The following is a 20,664-nucleotide window of genomic DNA, read 5'->3' on the forward strand; positions in this document are numbered from 1 at the left end:
CCCCATTGAGATCTCATGTGTTTTCAAAGTGTTCCTTTAATTGTTTCGACCAGTGTGTGTGTGTGTGTGTATATATATATATATATATATATATATATATATATATATATATATAAAACACACACACATTTATATATATATATATATTGCCCTGTATTGTACCTTAGCAGTCTGTAGTCCCTGTGGGTACAGCTGGCATAAGGGTAAACAATTTGGTGGAATTTGAATGTAAGTGCCCATCCCAAAAAATATTTGTGTATCAACAAGAAATGTACTGGGTGGCAGGGGTCTTCAGGGCACCATAACAAGAAATAACTCCTCGTTAATTATCTCATGAAATGACACCATTAAATGTTTTATGCAGAATAAAGTTACAAAAATAAATATTAACAACAACTTTAACAATATTAACATAAAGTAATGTAAACATAAAAGGAAAATAAGTGCTTTACATCAATAGGGAAACAAAGTATTACATCGAGTGTCCCCAACAGAGTCTCCCTTTATATCAGGTGTCCCACTTCACATCAGGTGTTCCAATCAGAGCCCCCCTTTACATCAGGTGTCCCATCAAAGTCCCCCTTTACATCAGGTGTCTCCATCAGAGTCCCCCTTTACATCAGGTGCCCCTATCAGTGTCCCCTTTGACATCAGATGCCCTCATCAGAGTCCCCCTTTACATCAGGTGTCCTCATCAGAGTCCCCCTTTACATCAGGTATCACCATCTGAGTCCCCGTTTACGTCAAGTGTCCCCATCAGAGTCCCCCTTTACATCAGGTGTCCCACTTTACATCAGGTGTTCCAATCTGAGTCCCCTTTTAAATCGGGTGTCCTGTCAGAGTCCACCTTTACATCAGGTGTCTCCATCAGAGTCTTCCTTTACATTAGGTATCCCATCAGAGTCTCCCTTTACATCAGGTATCCCATCAGAGTCTCTCTTTACATCAGGTGTCTCCATCAGAGTCCCCCTGTACATCAGGTATCCCACCAGAGTCTCTCTTTACACCGGGTGTCCCCATCAGAGTCCCCCTTTACACTGGGTGTCCCCATCAGAGTCTCCCTTTACATCAGGTTTCCCCATTAGAGTCCCCCTTTACATCAGGTGTCCCTATCAGAGTCCCCCATTATATCAGGTGTCCCAGTTAGAGTCCCCCTTTGCATCAGCTGTCCCCATCACAGTACCCCCTTACATCAGTTGTAGCCCCCCTAACCCCCTTGTACTCACAGATGTCATGTGAATGCAGATTATCCTGCCTTTCGTCCTCCGGTCATGTGATAAATCACATGACAAAGGGAGAGAGGAAAGGCACTCTGTCTTCACTGCTTAGTGCAGGCGGTCTATCGTCCCCTGCAGACTGGGGCGAGGAGAAAGCCTAATTCTACCTCCAGCAGGTGTAGACAGCTGCTCCTTCTGACAGGAGTGAAATCTCAATCACTCTGATCCATGAGGAGCTGCACCAGCAGTGCACCCCTCCCCCCCCAACACAGTGCTCGGGGCAGTTTGGTAGCACCCACAACCCCCCCTCTCCCCCGGATGCCCTGCCCAGGAAACACTCGTCCCCATGTTAGTTCCACTCACCAAATGTAAGCAGGGCAAGTGGAAATTTTGAGCCCTGATATAGCTATCTCTATAGATAAACAACCAGCCTACACATACATGGGTCCAAATTTGACCGATCCCTGCCAAACCAGCTGAATTTCGATCCACATATGGCCAGCTTAAGAAGCCTCCCTTACATCTAAGAAAGGGGAAGTTGGGCCAAAGTTCTGTCGGCCCTATGTTTCTATGGGTCCCAGGAGTGTGCTTAGTGCTTCACTGTGACTAAAGTCCACTGTCGGCTGACATCACTGGCCCAGTCCAGGCTCTGGAGAGATTCCAACTTTAAAGGTGCAAGGACAACTTGAAAGGTGAAATCAATTTCTCAATAAACCAAACATCAGATCTTGTAAAAAGAATAAGGTGGCCAGTGCAACACACAGCAAACAAATGTGCTCTTCACAGTGTTTCACCAGTACTGTAAAGCTCCAGATGGTATAGATCTCACAAGAAAGAGATCAACTGTGGCTAGCTGCCACACAGCTATGATGTTTACAGACTCCCTGGTGATCCAGCGCATTGTATAAAAGTCACATACAGGATAGAGAACAAAAAGGCACATCCCATAGTGTAGTATTTTTAAAACAAAGTCACATTTATTAAAAATGTCACTCACATTTGGGGTACGAATGACCAACAGATACAAAAAAAAATCTCTGCTGTGAGTCTACCAGCTGGCAAATGATGTCATGAAACAAGCCCCACCTAATGCGCTTTGTCTCTACACATAGTGTACATTGTCAGGGGAAATAGGCTGGCCAGTGACGTCCATGTACAGTGCCTTGAAAAGTATTCATGCCCCCTGAGATTTTCCACATTTTGTCATGTTACAACCAAAACCGTAAATGTATTTTATTGGGATTTTTTGTGATAGACCAACAGAAAGTGGCACATAATTGTGAAGTGGAAGGAAAATGGTAAATGGTTTTCAACATTTTTTACAAATAAATATCTGAAAAGCGTGGCGTGCATTTGTATTCAGCCCCCCGAGTCAATACTTTGTAGAACCACCTTTCGTTGCAATTACAGTTGCAAGTCTTTCGGGTATGTCTTTACCAGCTTTGCACATCTAGAAAGTGAAATGTTTGCTCATTCTTCTTTGCAGAATAGCTCAAGCTCTGTCAGAATGGATGGAGAGTGTCTGTGAACAGCAATTTTCAAGTCTTGCCACAGATTCTCAATTGGATTTAGGTGTGGACTTTGACTGGGCCATTCTAACACATGAATATGCTTTGATGTAAACCATTCCATTGTAGCTCTGGCTGTATGTTTAGTGTAGTTGACCTGCTGAAAGGTGAGCCTCTGCCCCAGTCTCAAGTCTTTTGCAGACTCTAACAGATTTTCCTCTAAGATTGCCCTGTATTTGGCTCCATCCATCTTCCCATGAACTCTGACCAGCTTCCCTATCCCTGCTGAAGAAAAGTATCCCCACAACAGGATGCTACCACCACCATGTTTCATGTTCATGGTGTGTTCAGGGTGATGTGCAGTGTTAGTTTTCTGCCACACATAGCGTTTTGCTTTTAGGCCAAAAAGTTTAATTTTGGTCTCCTATTACCAGAGCACCTTCTTCCACATGTTTGCTGTGTTCCACACATGACTTCTCGCATACTGCAAACGGGACTTCTTATGAGTTTCTTTCAACAATGGCTTTCTTCTTGCCACTCTTCCATAAAGACCAGATTTGTGAAGTGCAGAACTAATAGTTGTCCTGTGGACAGATTCTCCCACCTGAGCTGTGGATCTCTGAGCTTCTCCAGAGTTACCATGGGCCTCTTGGCTGCATCTCTGATTTAATGCTCTCCTCGTCCGGCCTGTCAGTTTAGGTGGACGGCCATGTCTTGGTAGATTTGCAGTTGTGCCATACTCTTTACATTTTCAGATGATGGATTGAACAGTGCTTCGTGACCAGGGGCGGACTGACAACTCATGGGGCCCCTGGGCAATAGGGGATCATGGGGCCCCTTTGTCCTTGATCAAACTCAAAAAAGCCTATGAAAAAGGTACCAGGGGCATCTCATGGGGCCCCCTACTGACCCAGGGCCCTCGGGCAGAGCCCGAGTTTCCAAATGGTCAGTCCACTCCTGTTCGTAACATATTCAAAGCTTGGGATATTTTTTTATAGCCTAACCCTGCTTTAAACTTCTCCAGAACTTTATCCCTGACTTGTCTTGTGTGTTCCTTGGCGTTCATGATGCTGTTTGTTCACTAATGTTCTCTGACAAACCTCTGATGGCTTCACAGAACAGCTGTATTTAAACTGAGATTAAATTACACACAGGTGGAATATTTACTAATTAGGTGACTTCTGAAGGCAAGTGGTTCCACTAGATTTTAGTTAGGGGTATCAGCGTAAAGGGAGCTGAACACAAATGCACGCCACACTTTTAAGCTATTTATTTGTAAAAAATTTTGAAAACCATTTATCATTTTCCTTTCACTTCATAATTATGTGCCACTTTGTGTTGATCTATCACATAAAATCCCAATAAAATACAGTTACATTTTTGGTTGTAACATGACAAAACGTGGAAAATTTCAAGGGGTATGAATACTTTTTCAAGGCACTGTACATGTTATATATCAGTCAGGGTGAGGGTACTGCAGTACTGCAATAAGAATGTAAAGCAAAAGTGATCAAAACCAACTTACAAGTAATTGTATTAAGAATGCTAATGGTGTATGCTGAAAGCCACTGAAAATTAAACATAATTAAAATATACACAATAAAGCAACTGATTTATCACCATCTAGTGGACAAAAAGGAGATTTACACGAGAATCCACATTGGCTCATTAATAACAACCTAAGGGGAAAAAATTAAAAAATCCCAATATTGTAGTATTTAAAATCTGGAGCACCAGACTTTTTTATTTTTCCATACCCCCCCCCCCCCCCAGACCTAAATGAGCAGTCAGCCCCACTTCAAAGGAGAATTTTCAGCTTTAATACAGCATACTGGACTGCTGCTTCCTAAAAGTGTATATATAGCCAAAATGTATTTGTTTTGTTTTGGATAGAATAGGGAAGTGTTAAAACCCAAGTCCATTTTTTTGGTACCATTAGGGAAATTTAGCTTCACTTCCTGTACCAAATGTGCAACAGGATATTAAAAGAAATCTCCCAGGGTGAAATGAATTCTCCTCTCAGGTCCATTAATGATCGTTAAGATTCCTATCTGCTTGGAGCAGATAGGGCGGTTGACAGGTCCATGTACGCTCATTTTATGCAGAGCCCACTTTGTTCTATGGACAGGCAACTGCCCTCCAAAATGCCTAGATCATGAGTCAGCAACCAGTAGTTCGCGATCTACCAGTAGATCGTGGCCAGGTGACTGGTTGGTCACAGTCTGGTCTTACTGACCTGACATTCCAGAGCATCAGAGTGCAATGCAGAGGGACTATTTGTAAAGTTGGAGCTGTAAAAGGGAGCAAGAGCCTCATAAGCTGATACCTCCTCTGTAGTGCTGGCTCCTGTCCCATGTGGAGTAATACCAACTGCACTCCACTTCTTGTCCCAGCTAGCTGCCTCCAGAGTGGTGCCAGCAGCAGGAAAGAAGAGATCTTCAGGTCAGTGTGAAGCAATACACTTGGCATAATAGTGTAGGGCTGCTTTCACATTGATTTGCTGCAGTTTACCCACACCCAGGTGCTGCAGTTTACCCACACCCAGGTGCAGTGCAGCGTACCTGTAGCTTTCCTACAGGTTAGCTGCTCTTATTCATAGACTTCTAATATATCCTGTGGGTTTGGTGCACTTTCTAAAAGTGCACCAAAACTAAAGGCAGCAGTTGTAGTGCGTTTTCAGAAAGTGCACCACACCTGCAGGATATAATAGAAGTCAATGGCAAAGTGCAGCTAACCCAGGAAAGGCGTAAATGCGCTGCACTGCACAGGCGGTACTGGTAAACCACAGCACAGCAGTGCAAAAGCAGCCTTATAGGGGGCTTAGAATAGTATGGGTTAAATTACATTTGCAGTTTGGGGGTTGGTAAAAAAATAGTTAAGACATGTTTTTACACATCTTAACCGCACCCCCTTTAGCTGCAAGGGTGTACACATGTCGCAGCTGCAGCAGGGGTTATATGCCCCGTCATGGTTGGTGGATGTAACACCTGCCAAGCATGACCCATTCAAGTGAATGAGGCCGATCTGCAAGTGCTCTGCAACCCTGTATGGTACAGCACAAACGGGGCTAAAGCAAGCAGCCTTGTGTTGCTTTCTCACCACCTGCTTTAACCTCCTGGACCAGGGGTCCTCAAACTACAGCCCGCAGGCCACATACGGTGCACCAAAGCCATTTATCCGGCCCACTGGGTCAGCCGAAAGAAAAAAAAATTGGAAAAGACGACAAAAAAAAAATGGACTGGCAAATAGCTAGGCTGCTCATTGGGTCCTCGACCCCGAGGACCCAGTGAGCGGCAGCCTGGAAGCCACTGATTTCACCTGCTGCAGCCAGAGGACCAACAGGAGAGAAGGAGAGCACGCCAGGCACCAGGTACAATGCATTGCGGTGTGTCATTGTACAGTGAATTTTGCATTGTGGTGTCCAGTGCATTACAGTGTACAGTGCATTGTGATGTCCAGTGTGTTACAGTGTACAGGGCATTGTGGTGTCCAGTGCGTTACAGTGTACAGTGTATTGTGGTGTCAGTGTGTTACAGTGTACAGTGTATTGTGGTGTCAGTGTGTTACAGTGTACAGTGCATTGTGGTGTCCAATGTGTTACAGTGTAAAGGGCATTGTGGTGTCCAGTGTGTTACAGTGTACAGTGCATTGTGGTGTTCAGTGCGTTACAGTGTACAGTGCATTGTGGTGTCCAGTGCGTTACAGTGTACAGGGCATTGTGGTGTTCAGTGCGTTACAGTGTACAGGGCATTGTGGTGTCCAGTGCGTTACAGTGTACAGTGCATTGTGGTGTCCAGTGTGTTACAGTGTACAGTGCATTGTGGTGTCCAGTGTGTTACAGTGTACAGGGCATTGTGGTGTCCAGTGCATTACAGTGTACAGGGCATTGTGGTGTCCAATGTGTTACAGTGTACAGTGCATTGTGGTGTCCAGTGTGTTACAGTGTACAGGGCATTGTGGTGTCCAGTGCGTTACAGTGTACAGTGCATTGTGGTGTCCAGTGTGTTACAGTGTACAAGGCATTGTGGTGTTCAGTGCCTTACAGTGTACAGGGCATTGTGGTGTCCAGTGTGTAACAGTGTACAGTGCATTGTGGTGTCCAGTGCGTTACAGTGTACAGGGCATTGTGGTGTCCAATGCGTTACAGTGTACAGGGCATTGTGGTGTCCAGTGCGTTACAGTGTACAGGGCATTGTGGTGTCCAATGCGTTACAGTGTACAGGGCATTGTGGTGTCCAGTGTGTTACAGTGTGCAGTGCATTGTGGTGGCCAGTGCGTTACAGTGTACAGGGCATTGTGGTGTCCAGTGCGTTACAGTGTACAGGGCATTGTGGTGGCCAGTGCGTTACAGTGTACAGGGCATTGTGGTGTTTAGTGCGTTACAGTGTACAGGGCATTGTGGTGTTCAGTGCGTTACAGTGTACAGTGCACTGTGGTGTCCAGTGTGTTACAGCGTACAGTGCACTGTGGTGTCCAGTGTGTTATAGTGTACAGGGCATTGTGGTGTTCAGTGCGTTACAGTGTACAGTGCATTGTGGTGTCCAGTGTGTTACAGTGTACAGGGCATTGTGGTGTTCAGTGCGTTACAGTGTACAGGGCATTGTGGTGTCCAGTGTGTTACAGTGTACAGGGCATTGTGGTGTCCAGTGCATTACAGTGTACAGGGCATTGTGGTGTCCAGTGCGTTACAGTGTACAGTGCATTGTGGTGTCCAGTGTGTTACAGTGTACAGGGCATTGTGGTGTCCAGTGCGTTACAGTGTACAGTGCATTGTGGTGTCCAGTGTGTTACAGTGTACAGTGCATTGTGGTGTCCAGTGTGTTACAGTGTACAGGGCATTGTGGTGTCCAGGGCATTGTGGTGTCCAATGTGTTACAGTGTACAGGGCATTGTGGTGTTCAGTGCGTTACAGTGTACAGTGCATTGTGGTGTCCAGTGTATTACAGTGTACAAGGCATTGTGGTGTTCAGTGCCTTACAGTGTACAGGGCATTGTGGTGTCCAGTGTGTTACAGTGTACAGTGCATTGTGGTGTCCAGTGCGTTACAGTGTACAGGGCATTGTGGTGTCCAATGCGTTACAGTGTACAGGGCATTGTGGTGTCCAGTGCGTTACAGTGTACAGTGCATTGTGGTGTCCAATGCGTTACAGTGTACAGGGCATTGTGGTGTCCAGTGTGTTACAGTGTGCAGTGCATTGTGGTGTCCAGTGCGTTACAGTGTACAGGGCATTGTGGTGTTCAGTGCATTACAGTGTACAGGGCATTGTGGTGGCCAGTGTGTTACAGTGTACAGGGCATTGTGGTGTCCAGTGCGTTAGTGTACAGTGCATTGTGGTGTCCAGTGTGTTACAGTGTACAGTGCATTGTGGTGTCCAGTGCGTTACACTGTACAGGGCATTGTGGTGTCCAGTGTGTTTCAGTGTACAGGGCATTGTGGTGTCCAGTGCGTTACAGTGTACAGGGCATTGTGGTGTCCAGTGCGTTACAGTGTACAAGGCATTGTGGTGTCCAGTGTGTTACAGTGTACAGGGCATTGTGGTGTCCAGTGTGTTACAGGGTACAGGGCATTGTGGTGTTCAGTGCATTACAGTGTACAGTGCATTGTGGTGTCCAGTGTGTTACAGTGTACAGGGCATTGTGGTGTTCAGTGCATTACAGTGTACAGTGCATTGCGGTGTCTAGTACGTTTCAGAGTGTAGTACATGGCGGTGTCCAGTGCGTTAGAGAGTACAGTGCTTTGCGGTGTCCAGTGCGTTGCATAGTACAGTGCATTGTGGTGTCCAGTGCGTTACAGTGTACAGTGCATTGTGGTGTCCAGTGCATTACAGTGCACAGGGCATTGTGGTGTCCAGTGCGTTACAGTGCACAGGGCATTGTGGTGTCCAGTGCGTTACAGTGCACAGGGCATTGTGGTGTCCAGTGCGTTACAGTGCACAGGGCATTGTGGTGTCCAGTGCGTTACAGTGTACAGGGCATTGTGGTGTCCAGTGCGTTACAGTGTACAGGGCATTGTGGTGTCCAGTGCGTTACAGTGTACAGGGCATTGTGGTGTCCAGTGCGTTACAGTGTACAGTGCATTGTGGTGTCCAGTGCGTTACAGTGTACAGGGCATTGTGGTGTCCAGTGCGTTACAGAGTACAGTGCATTGTGGTGTCCAGTGTGTTACAGAGTACAGTGCATTGCGGTATCCAGTGCGTTACACAGTACAGTGCATGGCAGTGTCCAGTGCATTACAGTGTACAGTGCATTTTAAATATTGTATTGTTTTTTCCTGTTTTTTTTTAAATAAGATACGTGCAGTGCGCATAGGAATTTGTTCATATTATATTCAAACTATAGTCTGGCCCCCCAACTATGTGAAGGTCTGTGAACTGGCCCCGTTTAAAAAGTTTGAGTACCCCTGCCCTGGACCCTGCAGAAGCATGCAGTTGTGGGGTGCTTGCAGAGTGGCCCGTTTACTTGAATGGGTTGCTATTTAGCAGGCCATTGCACCTACCAAAAGCAATAGGGGCTCATTTACAAGTGCAGTAGCACTTTTCCTTTGAAAAGTTATGGGAGTGTGTTTGGGCTCGTTCACACTTGGCTGTTTTGCCAACGCTTGCCAAACGCCGCTATAGCGTTTGACAAGCATTGGTCCGGCATTTGCGGAGCGTTTTTTAACGCTCGGCAAATGCTCTGCAAACGCCGCATGTGTGGTTTAGCGGCGGTTGCTAGGCATTTGCCAAGCGTTAATAACGCCCCACAAACGCCTATAATGCAGTTTGAGTGGTGTTACCGCTCCGCAAACGCCCCGCAACCGCTTCGCAACCGCACCACAAACGCCGGCCGGGCGTTTGCGGAGCGGCACCATAAACGAGAATAGGAGGCTTCAACGCCTCCTGACTCTTCCAGAGGCGTTGCAAACGCTCCCGTTAGAACAGCACCATGTGCTGTAATGTGCAGAATAGGCAGAGGCGTTTGGGAAGCTGTAAAAACGCTTCCCAAATGCCTCTCTGCCGCCTGCACACAGCGCTAGTGTGAACGTAGCCTTTGACAGGTGGTGAGGAGGCAACATGTTGCCTCTTCACCACCTAAATTAAACCCATGATCGCCGTGCATTGCATGGGATTGTGATGTGGTAGTGTGGCAATTAGAGGTTTAAATCAGGTGTGAGGAGGCAACACTGCCTGGTGATCTTTGTCTTCTCCCATGTTGCTCAGAGTATAGACGTGATCTTCTTCTAAGTCTTATCTGTAGAAAGAAAAATATGTCTTTGTCTTCAAATTCACATGATGGGAGGGGGTTGGTGCATGTGAGCAGACATTTCTTGAGCAAGGACCACAAAGCCCAGCAGGCAGAAAATATACACACAACATATATATATATATTCATACAAAACATTTAGATATATAAAAAAGTATTAAAGTATAAAAGTAGATATGTATAAAATGTATAGAAATATGTATATATTCAATAGGACACCAAATAGGCATTTTACCATATCCATCACAGTCCCCCCTTAAAATGACTATTTTACTCTGTCCCTATAAAGCCTAGCTCATCTGTCCTTATGTACCTTGGAACTCTTTTATGCTGTACGTTAGACAGGTGATGACTATTTCATCACCCCCCTTGACACAGACTTTGTACATAAGGAAGTAAGATGCTATCCCTACAAAATTGTGAGATTACTGTTGGTGGGGAGGGACCGTAATGGGGTATAAGCAAGGGCGGACTGACCATTTGGAAACTCGGGCACTGCCCGAGGGCCCGGGGTAAGTAGGGGGCCCCATGAGATGCCCCTGGTACCTTTTTCATAGGCTTTTTTGAGTTTGGGCAAGGACACAGGGGCCCCATGATCCCCTATTGCCCGGGGGCCCCATGAGTTGTCAGTCCGCCCCTGGGTATAAGGTTTTTCTTCATCCATCATATGGAGATCCTCTTGCTCCTGGTTCAGGAAGATAGGTGTACTGTTGTCTACAGCTTTGCTCATCAATTTCCTCACACATAGTATAACACAGCATACAACCAGGGCCAGGAGAATCACATTTATTAGTACAGTTATCCCTGTTTGAGCAAGTATCTTTTGCCATCCACTCATCCAACTGAAATATTGATCCCACAGGTCTGCGATCCCTGAATTCTTTTTCAACTCAACTGACAGGTCTTCTTATTTCTTTATAGCCAGAGTAACCGTTTGGGCCAGTATTGTCAGGAATATATATACACAACATATTCCGGTTCCTTCTGTCATTTTACAGACACCTCCTTTTTCTGCTAAAATCATGTCCAGAGCCATCCTATTCTGGAATGTCATGTAGGATGTAGGGGCTAACTGGTCAATGATTCCTTGGAGGGCATCCCTGGTGTAATTCACAAACCTCTGTTGGTTGTAGTATATGTAATTTATCCAATCTACATTTTTATTCACAGTTATCATGAGAATCAGGGATTTGAAACCTGCTTTACTTGGTTTCTGGCTTTAAATTCATTAGGCACCCCCCTTGGGACTCCAATGGCATCTATATACACATGTGGGTCAAAACTACCAGAAGGAGCTTTCGCTTCCTCCTACGGCCAGGTATTGGATCATAAGTATTTTCTGCTAGGATGTGGAGAGGCATAATGGCCTTTGCAAGAGCATACTCACCAGTCCAAATCCCTTCCAATCTGGTTCTAATCTTTTGGTCCCCAGTAATCATCCGTGACACATATATATATCTGGTCACTACCATCGGAACATGCTTGTTGTGGCCAGTCAGGATCGTATGGATCACAGTCATAGCACCACATGGGATCTATACTACAGAAATCAAAGGTGAAAATGGCTACATGAGTGTTGGATGAGTTGTACCAAACTATAGTGGTGTCGCCTATTTCGGTGATAGCCACCTGTTGAGCCTCTGTGAGACTCATTAGAAAAAGGATATACAACATAGTTGTCATGGTGTAGCTGACGTCTTGTCAGGGGTTGGGACTTTCTTGCAGTGGGAGGCGTGTATTCAAGTGTTCTTCCTGGCCACCGTGACAGAAGTGGCTGTGGTCAGCAGAACTTGGAATGGACCATCATATCTTGGCTCAAAGGAATGTTTCCTCACAAATTTCTTTACTAATTCCCAATCTCCGGGTAATAGGCTGTAAGTTCCTGTATCTGACTCAGGATCTGGAATGGAAGAAAACACTTGGACATAGATACAGGTTAATTCACGTGATAATACAGTCACATAATCAGTTAACACATCAGATTGTAATGGCAACTGTTGTGGAAAATAACAACCAAGTCTGGGGGCTGAGCTAAACAAAATCTCATAAGAGGATAGGGAGTGTTCTCCCCTTGGTGTGTATCTGACACTAAATAGGGCAATAGGCAGACTGTCTGGCTAACTCATGCCAGTCTCTTGGGCCATTTTTAGCATTCTGGCTTTCAGAGTGCTATTCATTCTTTCTACTTTTCCACTACTTTGGGGGTGATAGAGGGTATGGAACACCAGAGTGACTCCTAATGCAGCCCATATTTCTTTGGTTACTGAAGCTGTGAAAGCGGGTTTCTTGTCACTCTCTATTACCTTTGGAAGCCCATATCTGCATACAACCTCAGTGAGGAGCTTCTTCGCAGTTGTTTCAGCAGTCATGTTAGTTACAGCGAAGGCCTCTGGCCCACTGGAAAACATGTCCACCACCACTAGGGCGTACTCGAACCACCCACTCTTTGGCATCTGGATCCTTTGAAAGGGGTATAGGGGGTATAGGGGTTTGGCCAAGTGTTTCTGTGGTGTCTTCTCTGTGTGTCCCGGATTGCATTTTGCACAGATGGCACATGTTCTGCAAAAATTGTTCGTCAATGTGGTGATTCCAGGTGATATATAGTACTTGTTGATGAGAGAGTTCAGGAGGCTGTTTGACAGATGGGCTGCTCCGTGTGCCCACTGGACTACAGGTGGGAACATGTTCCTGGGTAAACAAAGCCTCTTGTTACACTCAAATAGACAGTTTTTGAGAACACCTCCTCTCCGTCTCCAGCTTTCTTTTTCTTCTGGACTTGCTGCTTCTTGAAGTTCCTTGAGGTAGCTTCTATCCACAGGTAAGGTCTGCAGGGTGAATATTAGTTCCCACTCTCCAGTCACCTCTCCTTCCATTTCTGGTGGTTCCATGGCCACTCGTTTTGCCGCCAAATCTGCCAGATTATTGCCGTTGACTTCTGGGGAGTTTATTTTCCCGTGAGATTTTACCTTCAGAATAACCACTTGAATGGGTAGGAGTGCTTCCATCAATCGTCCAATTGCTGCTCCATGTCTTATGGACGTACCTGCCGCAGTCATAAATCCTCTTGCCTTCCATATGGGTCCGAAATCATGGGCCACCCCAAAGGCGTATGTGGAGTCTGTGTAGATATTGGCCCTTTTTCCATCTGGCATGCTGTTGTGAGTGGTTGAAGTTCTGCTCCTTGTGCAGATATTGCTGGCGATAGGGCTTTTGCCTGTAGGACTGTATCTGCAGTAGTGACCGCAAATACTGTATGATATTTGCCTCCATCATCTGCATATCTGGAACCATCAACAAAGAGGGTGAAATCTGAGTCCTGTAGAGGTGTTTCACATTTTCATCACTTCAAGACCGTTATGAGGCTCAGTGGCTCCATTATCCTCTCCATTTTCTTCATTACCCCCCTCAGCAATTGGGAGGTGAGTGGCCGGGTTCAAGGTTTGGCAATGTAGGAGAGTGACATTATCAGGAAGTTGGAGGGAACACTAGTCTGAGATGCCTCGCTGTGGACAAATGTTTACGTTGGACTTGGTTTAAAATGGCAGCAATATCATGTGGCGCCAGAAGGACCACTTCATGTCCCAGAATGATATCAGAGGTCTTATCCAGCAGAGCTTGAGCAGCAAAAACTGTACGCAGAAACGAGGGTGCTCCTCTAGCCACTGGGTCTAAATGGCATGTGTAGTAGCATACGGGTCGTAGGCGGTTGCCATGAGACTGGGCCAATACTCCCGTGGCATGACCTTGGCGTTCAGACACAAACAGTTTGAAAGGTTTCTTGTAGTCGGGTAGACCTAAGGCTGCGGCTGAAGAAAGTAAGCATTTTAGAGCCAAAAAGTTGGAGGCGGCCTCTTCGGACAGATGGAAGGGTTCAGACTTGAGAGCATCGTAGAGTGGTTGCATAAACCAAGAAGCATCAGGAATCCATGACCTGCAGTAGGATATGGGGCCAAGAAAAGCATGGAGTGGCTTCTGGCCCAGAGGCAGTGGCAGGTTCTGGATGGCCTTAACTCTCTCCTCCGTAAGATGCCTTGCTCCATGTAAGAGGCAGTGGTCCAAAAACACAACTGTTGTAGAGCACCATTTCAATTTTGGTTTAGAGGCCTTACAGCCTTGGTGTGCCAAGTAGCCTCTTGTAGTGCCCGGGCAGCCACAATTGAAACAAATGGGCTTATTTTTTTCTGTGGCCGTTGGCCAGGTGTGTGTCCAGGGGTCTGCTGCCATAATGGGGTTGGCTTCTTGGTAGCTTGTGATGATTCAAGGCCTTTTGCCACCAACAGCAGAGTGTCTAAGGGCACCACACGATACTCAGGCCTAGCCATGATAAGACCCTTTCGAATTGGTTCCCTCAGGCCCGCAACAAAGGCTGATGACAGCATCTGATTATGGGCTTTGCTGTATGTGCTGAATCCCAGGTCTGAGAAGACCTGGGACAATCTGGTATAGAATTTTCCCACTGACTCTGCCTTATCTTGGGTAATATCTTGAAAGGTGGTGGCTTGATCGGCCAGTATTTCTTCGACCCAGTCATGCAGTTGCGTACAAAATTCCAATCCAGAGGAGAAGGCTTTGTCATTGACAATCCAGGTGTCGTTAAGGCTTCATGCCATTATTGGCCCGTATGAGTCTTCTGCCTTTATCTCACACAGGCTGACTAGGTCTCTCCAAGCTGCCTAGTATGTCTTTTGGATCTGAGCTATCATGCGATAAAAGGGCATGGGCTGCTTTTCGGGGTCTGGCAATGTGGTCACCAGGGAAGAAGCCTGGGACGGGGTAAAGATGACATACAGCACCGATACATCTGCCGGGGTGTGGGGTCTTACTGCCTGAGGAGTCCTTCCTGTTGCTTGTGGCCTAAGAGGGGCATCTGGAGAAGCATATGCGGATAGCGTAGGAGGTTCCGGACCTGCGGCCTCCTCATCCAAAGAAGATATGTCTGACCAGGTTGACCCTGAATGCAAATGTTTGCTCCCTTTTGGTCTATTGGGGACAAAATTGTCTCTTGCAGGACCAGCGGTTGTGTCAGGTTCAAGGACTGGCATGGTGGGGACACGCGGCACATCCGGCGGTACGTAGAATGTACCATTGGCATGTAAGACTGGACACATTGGGTAGAGGCGGCTCACTCGAGGTATAGGTCCTCCAGAAGTCTGATTTGGTGTGCCAAAATGGCCGCCTCCAGGAAGTGTACTGGGCTGGACAGGAAATGACAATACAGGTGCAGAAAGATGGTCACTATCAGGAAGTGCACTGGGCTGGGCTGGAACTGGAAGGGCAGGGAAAAAGGCGGTGGGTGTTCCTTTTCAATATTAAAACATAAACAGTTTTTTTTTTCCTGTTGCAATACCTGTTCTGTCCACTGCTCTTTGTGGATAGCCTTGGCTACATTATACAAAGCTTCTGCTGTCTTCAGCAGGTTGTTGTCAACTAAGACACCTTTCTTTTCTTTTCTTTTATTAATTTCCGCCATTCCTCTGACTGTAGCCTAACCTCCTTATCTTTAATTCCACATACTTTTGCTAACTTAACTAATCCCTTCACATACGGTTTCCTCTTCTCTCTGTGCAACCAGGTCACTCGCTAACATTCCTTTCTATGGGTCTTATCAGTGTCTGACCCATCTCCTCCCCCCTTCTCTGTTCTTCCTAACAGAAATCCAAGACTCTTCACACGCTGCTGTATTGACTTTCCTTAGCCCTTAACAAACCCCAACCTTCTGTTATGAATGGCGAACATTAACTCACAGACACACATTTAGGACATGACATAGCAGTCTATCTCGTGGGCTATGAGTACAGATCACTGAATAACCCTTCGTAACCCCACACATGGCTACTGCACCCCGCTGTCACACTACCGTGATTCGTAAACGGACACCTCCTCTTGTTTGGCAACACACAATAATACCACAACCAAGAGAAATTATGTGTCAAAACCCTCAGTAGGTCCTCTCCTCATCCACCTCAAGACTGACACATAAAAAACAAGCACACAACGTAAACCAGGCAGCAGATAATCAATGCAGGTAGGTTCAAAAAGAGACTCCAGGCAAGCAATGTTACCTGCCTTTTGTGACCATTAGTTGAATGAATCAACAACAAAGACAGGATAAGCACTGGTAAGATAGCAAAATATATCTTACCTTGCTCTTCAGAGTTGATCAGGCTCTTTCCCGTCTCCTTGATTGACTCCCATTGCCCTCTCGGGTCGGCTGTCCGTAGGTTTATGACCCGAGTCCCGGGTTTCGGCACCAGCTGAATTAGATAAGGACTAAAATGTCTGGTGATTGTCTGCTCCTGTCCAAATTAATCATTCTAGCTAGCTTTGGAATGTGTGCACACTGGAAGAGACTCATGCTGACAGTTCAGTCTATGAACACTTCTAGTTTATTATAATGAGAAAGTGAACTTATATATGCAAAATGATGCAAGAGTCATGTGGGCGCTGCATAAGAATTATATTAGTCTTTGGTCATTTCCACACGAAAACAATCTTCGTCAGAGTATAGGCGTGATCTTCTTCTAAGTCTTATCTATAGAAAGAAAAATATGTCTTGCATGTGAGCAGACATTTCTTGAGCAAGGAATTCTTAAAGTACCACAAAGCCCAGCAGGCAGAAAATATACACACAACATATATATATATATATATATATATATATATATTATTATTTTTTTTTGATAAAAAACCTTTAAACATATAAAAAAAGTATTAAAGTATAAAAGTAAATATGTATAAAATGTATAGAAATATGTATATATTCAATAGGACACCAAATAGGCATTTTACCATATCAATCACAATAGGTGGACCTGACTGGACCCTCCGTGTGAAAGGGGCCTCAGGCAGTTGTCCCCAGAACAGTTGTCCCCATTGAAAAACTTTCCCTTACCTTTTGTTCTGGGAACAACTCTAAAATTTTGGATTTCCTTTCACCTTCTTTCTTGATAGCAGTGGTCAGTAGTACAAATAGAGGAGTGAATCTCCCCAATGGGGTCACAGACAGCAATAACAACCAAGGTCTACCCCTGCCCATTTTATTTAAAATTAAAATAAAAGCTTTGGGCTAGAGTTACATTTTAATGCTTGGCAAAATGCATAAAAAGTGTGCAATGTATGTAAACATGCTGCACATTATTTTTATGAACTTCTTGATTGCAAGGGCTATAATAAAAATTATAATATAATAATACTAAAAGACTTAAAAAAACTTTGGTAAAGAAAAAGTTGTTGCAGCTCATATAACTGCATCTATGCATAAAAATGTACATACAGGTGTACCTCGATTTACAAATTTAATGCGTTCTGCGGAACGTTTCGTATTGCGAAAAATTTGTAAACCAATAGGCGGTTTCCCATAGGAATGAATGAAAGAGATTGAAAAACAATTAATTCGTTCCAGAGGTCAGAATAAAGTAATAAAAAGGCTTTTATCTGTTCAAAACTCTTTATAAAAATTTAAAAACATGATTAAAAGAAATTCGTAAATGCATTGAAAACCAATTAATCCGTTCCGGAAGTCAGAAAATCAGAAAAAAGTCAAATAAAATCTGAGTCCATACGATGGAACCCTGGATGACCAACTGTCTAACACATTTCGAGGACACAACGCCTCAAAACGCGTTAGTCAGTTGGTCATCCAGGGTTCCATCGTATGGACTCAGATGTTGTTTGGATCATACATCTTGTTCAGTTTGACATGCCTGTGTTATTATGTCCATTGTGAGTATGATACCTATTTTGTTTCTTCAATAAATTATTTTAAACAATAATGCACTAGGTCGGTGCGCCCTTTTTCTGTTTCTCCATTTATATCCTGACATATTTGGGATGTGCACATAGCCTCTGGTTACAGAAAGGCATTATCCAAAAGTGCAAAAATATCTGTCAAGAATGTGTAGATAACTATAAAATAAATGACTGTTGTGTTTCAACTTGTTTTCTGCTTTTAGGGGTTGTCATTTTCATCCTTGGAATGGCTATTAATATTCATAGTGACCACATATTGCGTCAATTGAGAAAACCAAGTGAACTTGCCTACAAGATTCCACAAGGTAAAATCTCTTTCATTACATCATATGTTGCATAATACAGTCTGCTAAAATCTGATTAATCTGTCCATGAAAGTCTTCTTCCAGTCTTCAGTAGTCCTCTGGCAGTGGTATGTAGCCCAGGGAAACCTGTTTTTCCTATAATACACGTAAAGTAAGAAGTTGGAGCTGCCTCTTCTAACACTGCTGCACCAGGTACTGTCCCATGATTGCAAGAGTGCGAGCATTTTTGCATGTTTTGGTGAATTGGGTTTAGGACACCACATTTATTGCAAATCACACAAAAGAAGCAGGTGCACCTTTTTTTTTATATCACAAAAATCATGCTGCATCAAAAAAACATGGTACTTTGATACCATGCATTTTGGCGTGTGATTTCGAGCACACATTGGCAAGGTGCATTGAGGTGCCAGTAAGAAATAAATGGCACCCCAAGGTCCATTAAGGTAAGAATTAATGGTACCACTACATGCCTGCAAAAGGGATGTGCATTTTTTTGTGCACTGTGGAAGCTCACTCAAATTTGCAATACAAACTCATGGCGCGAAATAAATCCTATATAATAATAATAATAACTTAGCCTTAGGCCTCGTTTACACTTGCAGTGCTCTCTGAAGAGTGATCAGATTGATTTTCAGAGAGCATTTGACAGGCAGAGAGAAGGTGTTGTATCACCGTTAAACTGACTGTTTTGACCCCCTATATGCTGGACTGCCGCACTGCAACTGCACGTGCATTGCCATGTTTGCAAGACAGTTGCAGTATGGTCCTATTCATTTAAATAGATGACGTTCCATGGGCAGAGATGCCCACAGAACACAACAGATTGAAGATGTTGCTTGTCTAATTGGCTATTAGGGACAATCTAGGTGAATGAATACATGAACATACGGGAAGCGCCATAGTGTCATTAGCCAAGATACTACAAACCAGGAAGAAGTAAGGGGAACTTACCCAACAGAAACACAGGCAAAAAGGAAAACAGTTTTTTAAGTAGATAGGCCTACAACCTCTTTCATATGTTTATGGGTTCCTGTCGCAGATTTTCCCTCACTTTCTGTTGGGTAAAATTATTGTACGTAGGGCAAGAAGTGAAGGGAAATCTCTTGAATGGAAACCCTGGAAAACCTGCTCTATCCAAAATTAAAAAAAAAAAAACATGTTTTTTACTTGGCGCACACTTTAAAACAGGCATTATCAAGGTATCAAAACATATTTGTTTTTAACAACTAGTATTGCTTTGTAATTTATCCTTTGTTTCGTGCTAAAATACACTGCTTAAAAAAATGAAAGGAACACTTTGAAAACACATCAGATCTCAAAGGGGAAAAATATCATGCTAGATATCTAATCTGATAAGGATTGGGTAATGTGTTAGGAATGTGAGGATGCCCCATCGTTTGATGGAAATGAAAACTATCAACCTACAAAGGGCTGAATTCAAAGACACCCCGAAAATCAAAGTGAAAAAAATTATGCAGCAGGCTAGTCCATTTTGCTGAAATCTCATTGCAGCAACTCAAAATGGTACTCATTAGTTTGTATGGCCCCCACGTGCTTGTATGCATACTACTAATGAGACGACGGATGATATCCTGGGGTATTTCCTCCCAGATCTGGACCAGGGCATCACTGAGCTCCTGGACAGTCTGAGGTGCAGCCTGGCAGCGTTGGATGGACCAAAACATAATATCCCAGAGGTGTTCTATTGAACTTAGGTCAGGCGAGCGGGAGGGCCAATGGTGTCAATTCCTTCATCTTCCAGGAACTGCCTGCATACTCTCACCACATGAGGCCGGGCATTGTCGTGCACCAGGAGGAACCCAGGACCCACTGCACCAGTGTAGGGTCTGACAATGGGTCCAAGGATTTCATCCCGATACCTAATGGTAGTCAGGGTGCCATTGTCTAGCCTGTAGAGGGCTGTGCGTCCTTCCATGGATATGCCTCTCCAGACCATCACTGACCCACCACCAAAACAGTCATGCTTAATGATGTTACAGGCAGCATAATGTTCTCCACGGCTTCTCCAGACCCTTTCACTTCTGTCACATGTGCTCAGGGTGAACCTGCTCTCATCTGTGAAAAGCACAGGGCACTAGTGACGGACATGCCAATTCTGGTGTTCAATGGCAAAGGCCATTCAAGCTCAGTGGTGCTGGGCAGTGTGCACAGGGCCCACTAGAGGTTGTTGATCCCTCAGGGCATCCTTATGAAGTATGTTTCTGATTGTTTGTTCACAGACATTCTCACCAGTGGCCTGCTGGAGGTCATTTTGCAGGGCTCTTGCAGTGCTCATCCTGTTCCTCCTTGCACAAAGGAGCAGCTACTGGTCCTGATGGGTTAAGGTCCTTCTATGGCCCTGTCCAGCTCTCTAGAGTCTCCTAGAGCCTGTCTCCTGTAATCTACTCCATGCTCTTGAGACTGTGCTGGGAGACACAGCAAACCTTCTGGCAACGGCACGTACTGATGTGCCATCCTGGAGGAGTTGGACTGCCTGTGCAACCTCTGTAGGGTCCAGGTATTGCCTTATGCTACCAGTAGTGACACTGTCCCTAGCCAAATGCAAAACTAGTGAAAAACAGTCAGAAAAGATGAGTAGGGAAAAAAAATGTCAGTGGCCTCCACCTGTAAAACCATTCCTGT

At 44.9% G+C, this 20,664-nt stretch overlaps 1 protein-coding gene across 1 annotated transcript in view; it reads left to right on the forward strand.

Annotated features, from left to right (window-relative positions):
• SRD5A2 (steroid 5 alpha-reductase 2) overlaps window positions 1-20,664 on the forward strand; it is a 112,822-nt gene that overhangs the window by 86,743 nt on the left and 5,415 nt on the right. Inside the window, exon 3 of the mRNA XM_089669829.1 lies at window positions 17,920-18,021. Within this exon, the coding sequence (XP_089525955.1) occupies window positions 17,920-18,021 (102 nt within the window). The remainder of the gene's footprint in view (window positions 1-17,919; window positions 18,022-20,664) is intronic.

This window comes from Staurois parvus, unplaced genomic scaffold (assembly GCF_062004578.1).
Source record: "Staurois parvus isolate SC_StPar_1 unplaced genomic scaffold, SC_StPar_1.0 ptg000081l, whole genome shotgun sequence".
Lineage (NCBI taxonomy): Eukaryota > Metazoa > Chordata > Amphibia > Anura > Ranidae > Staurois > Staurois parvus.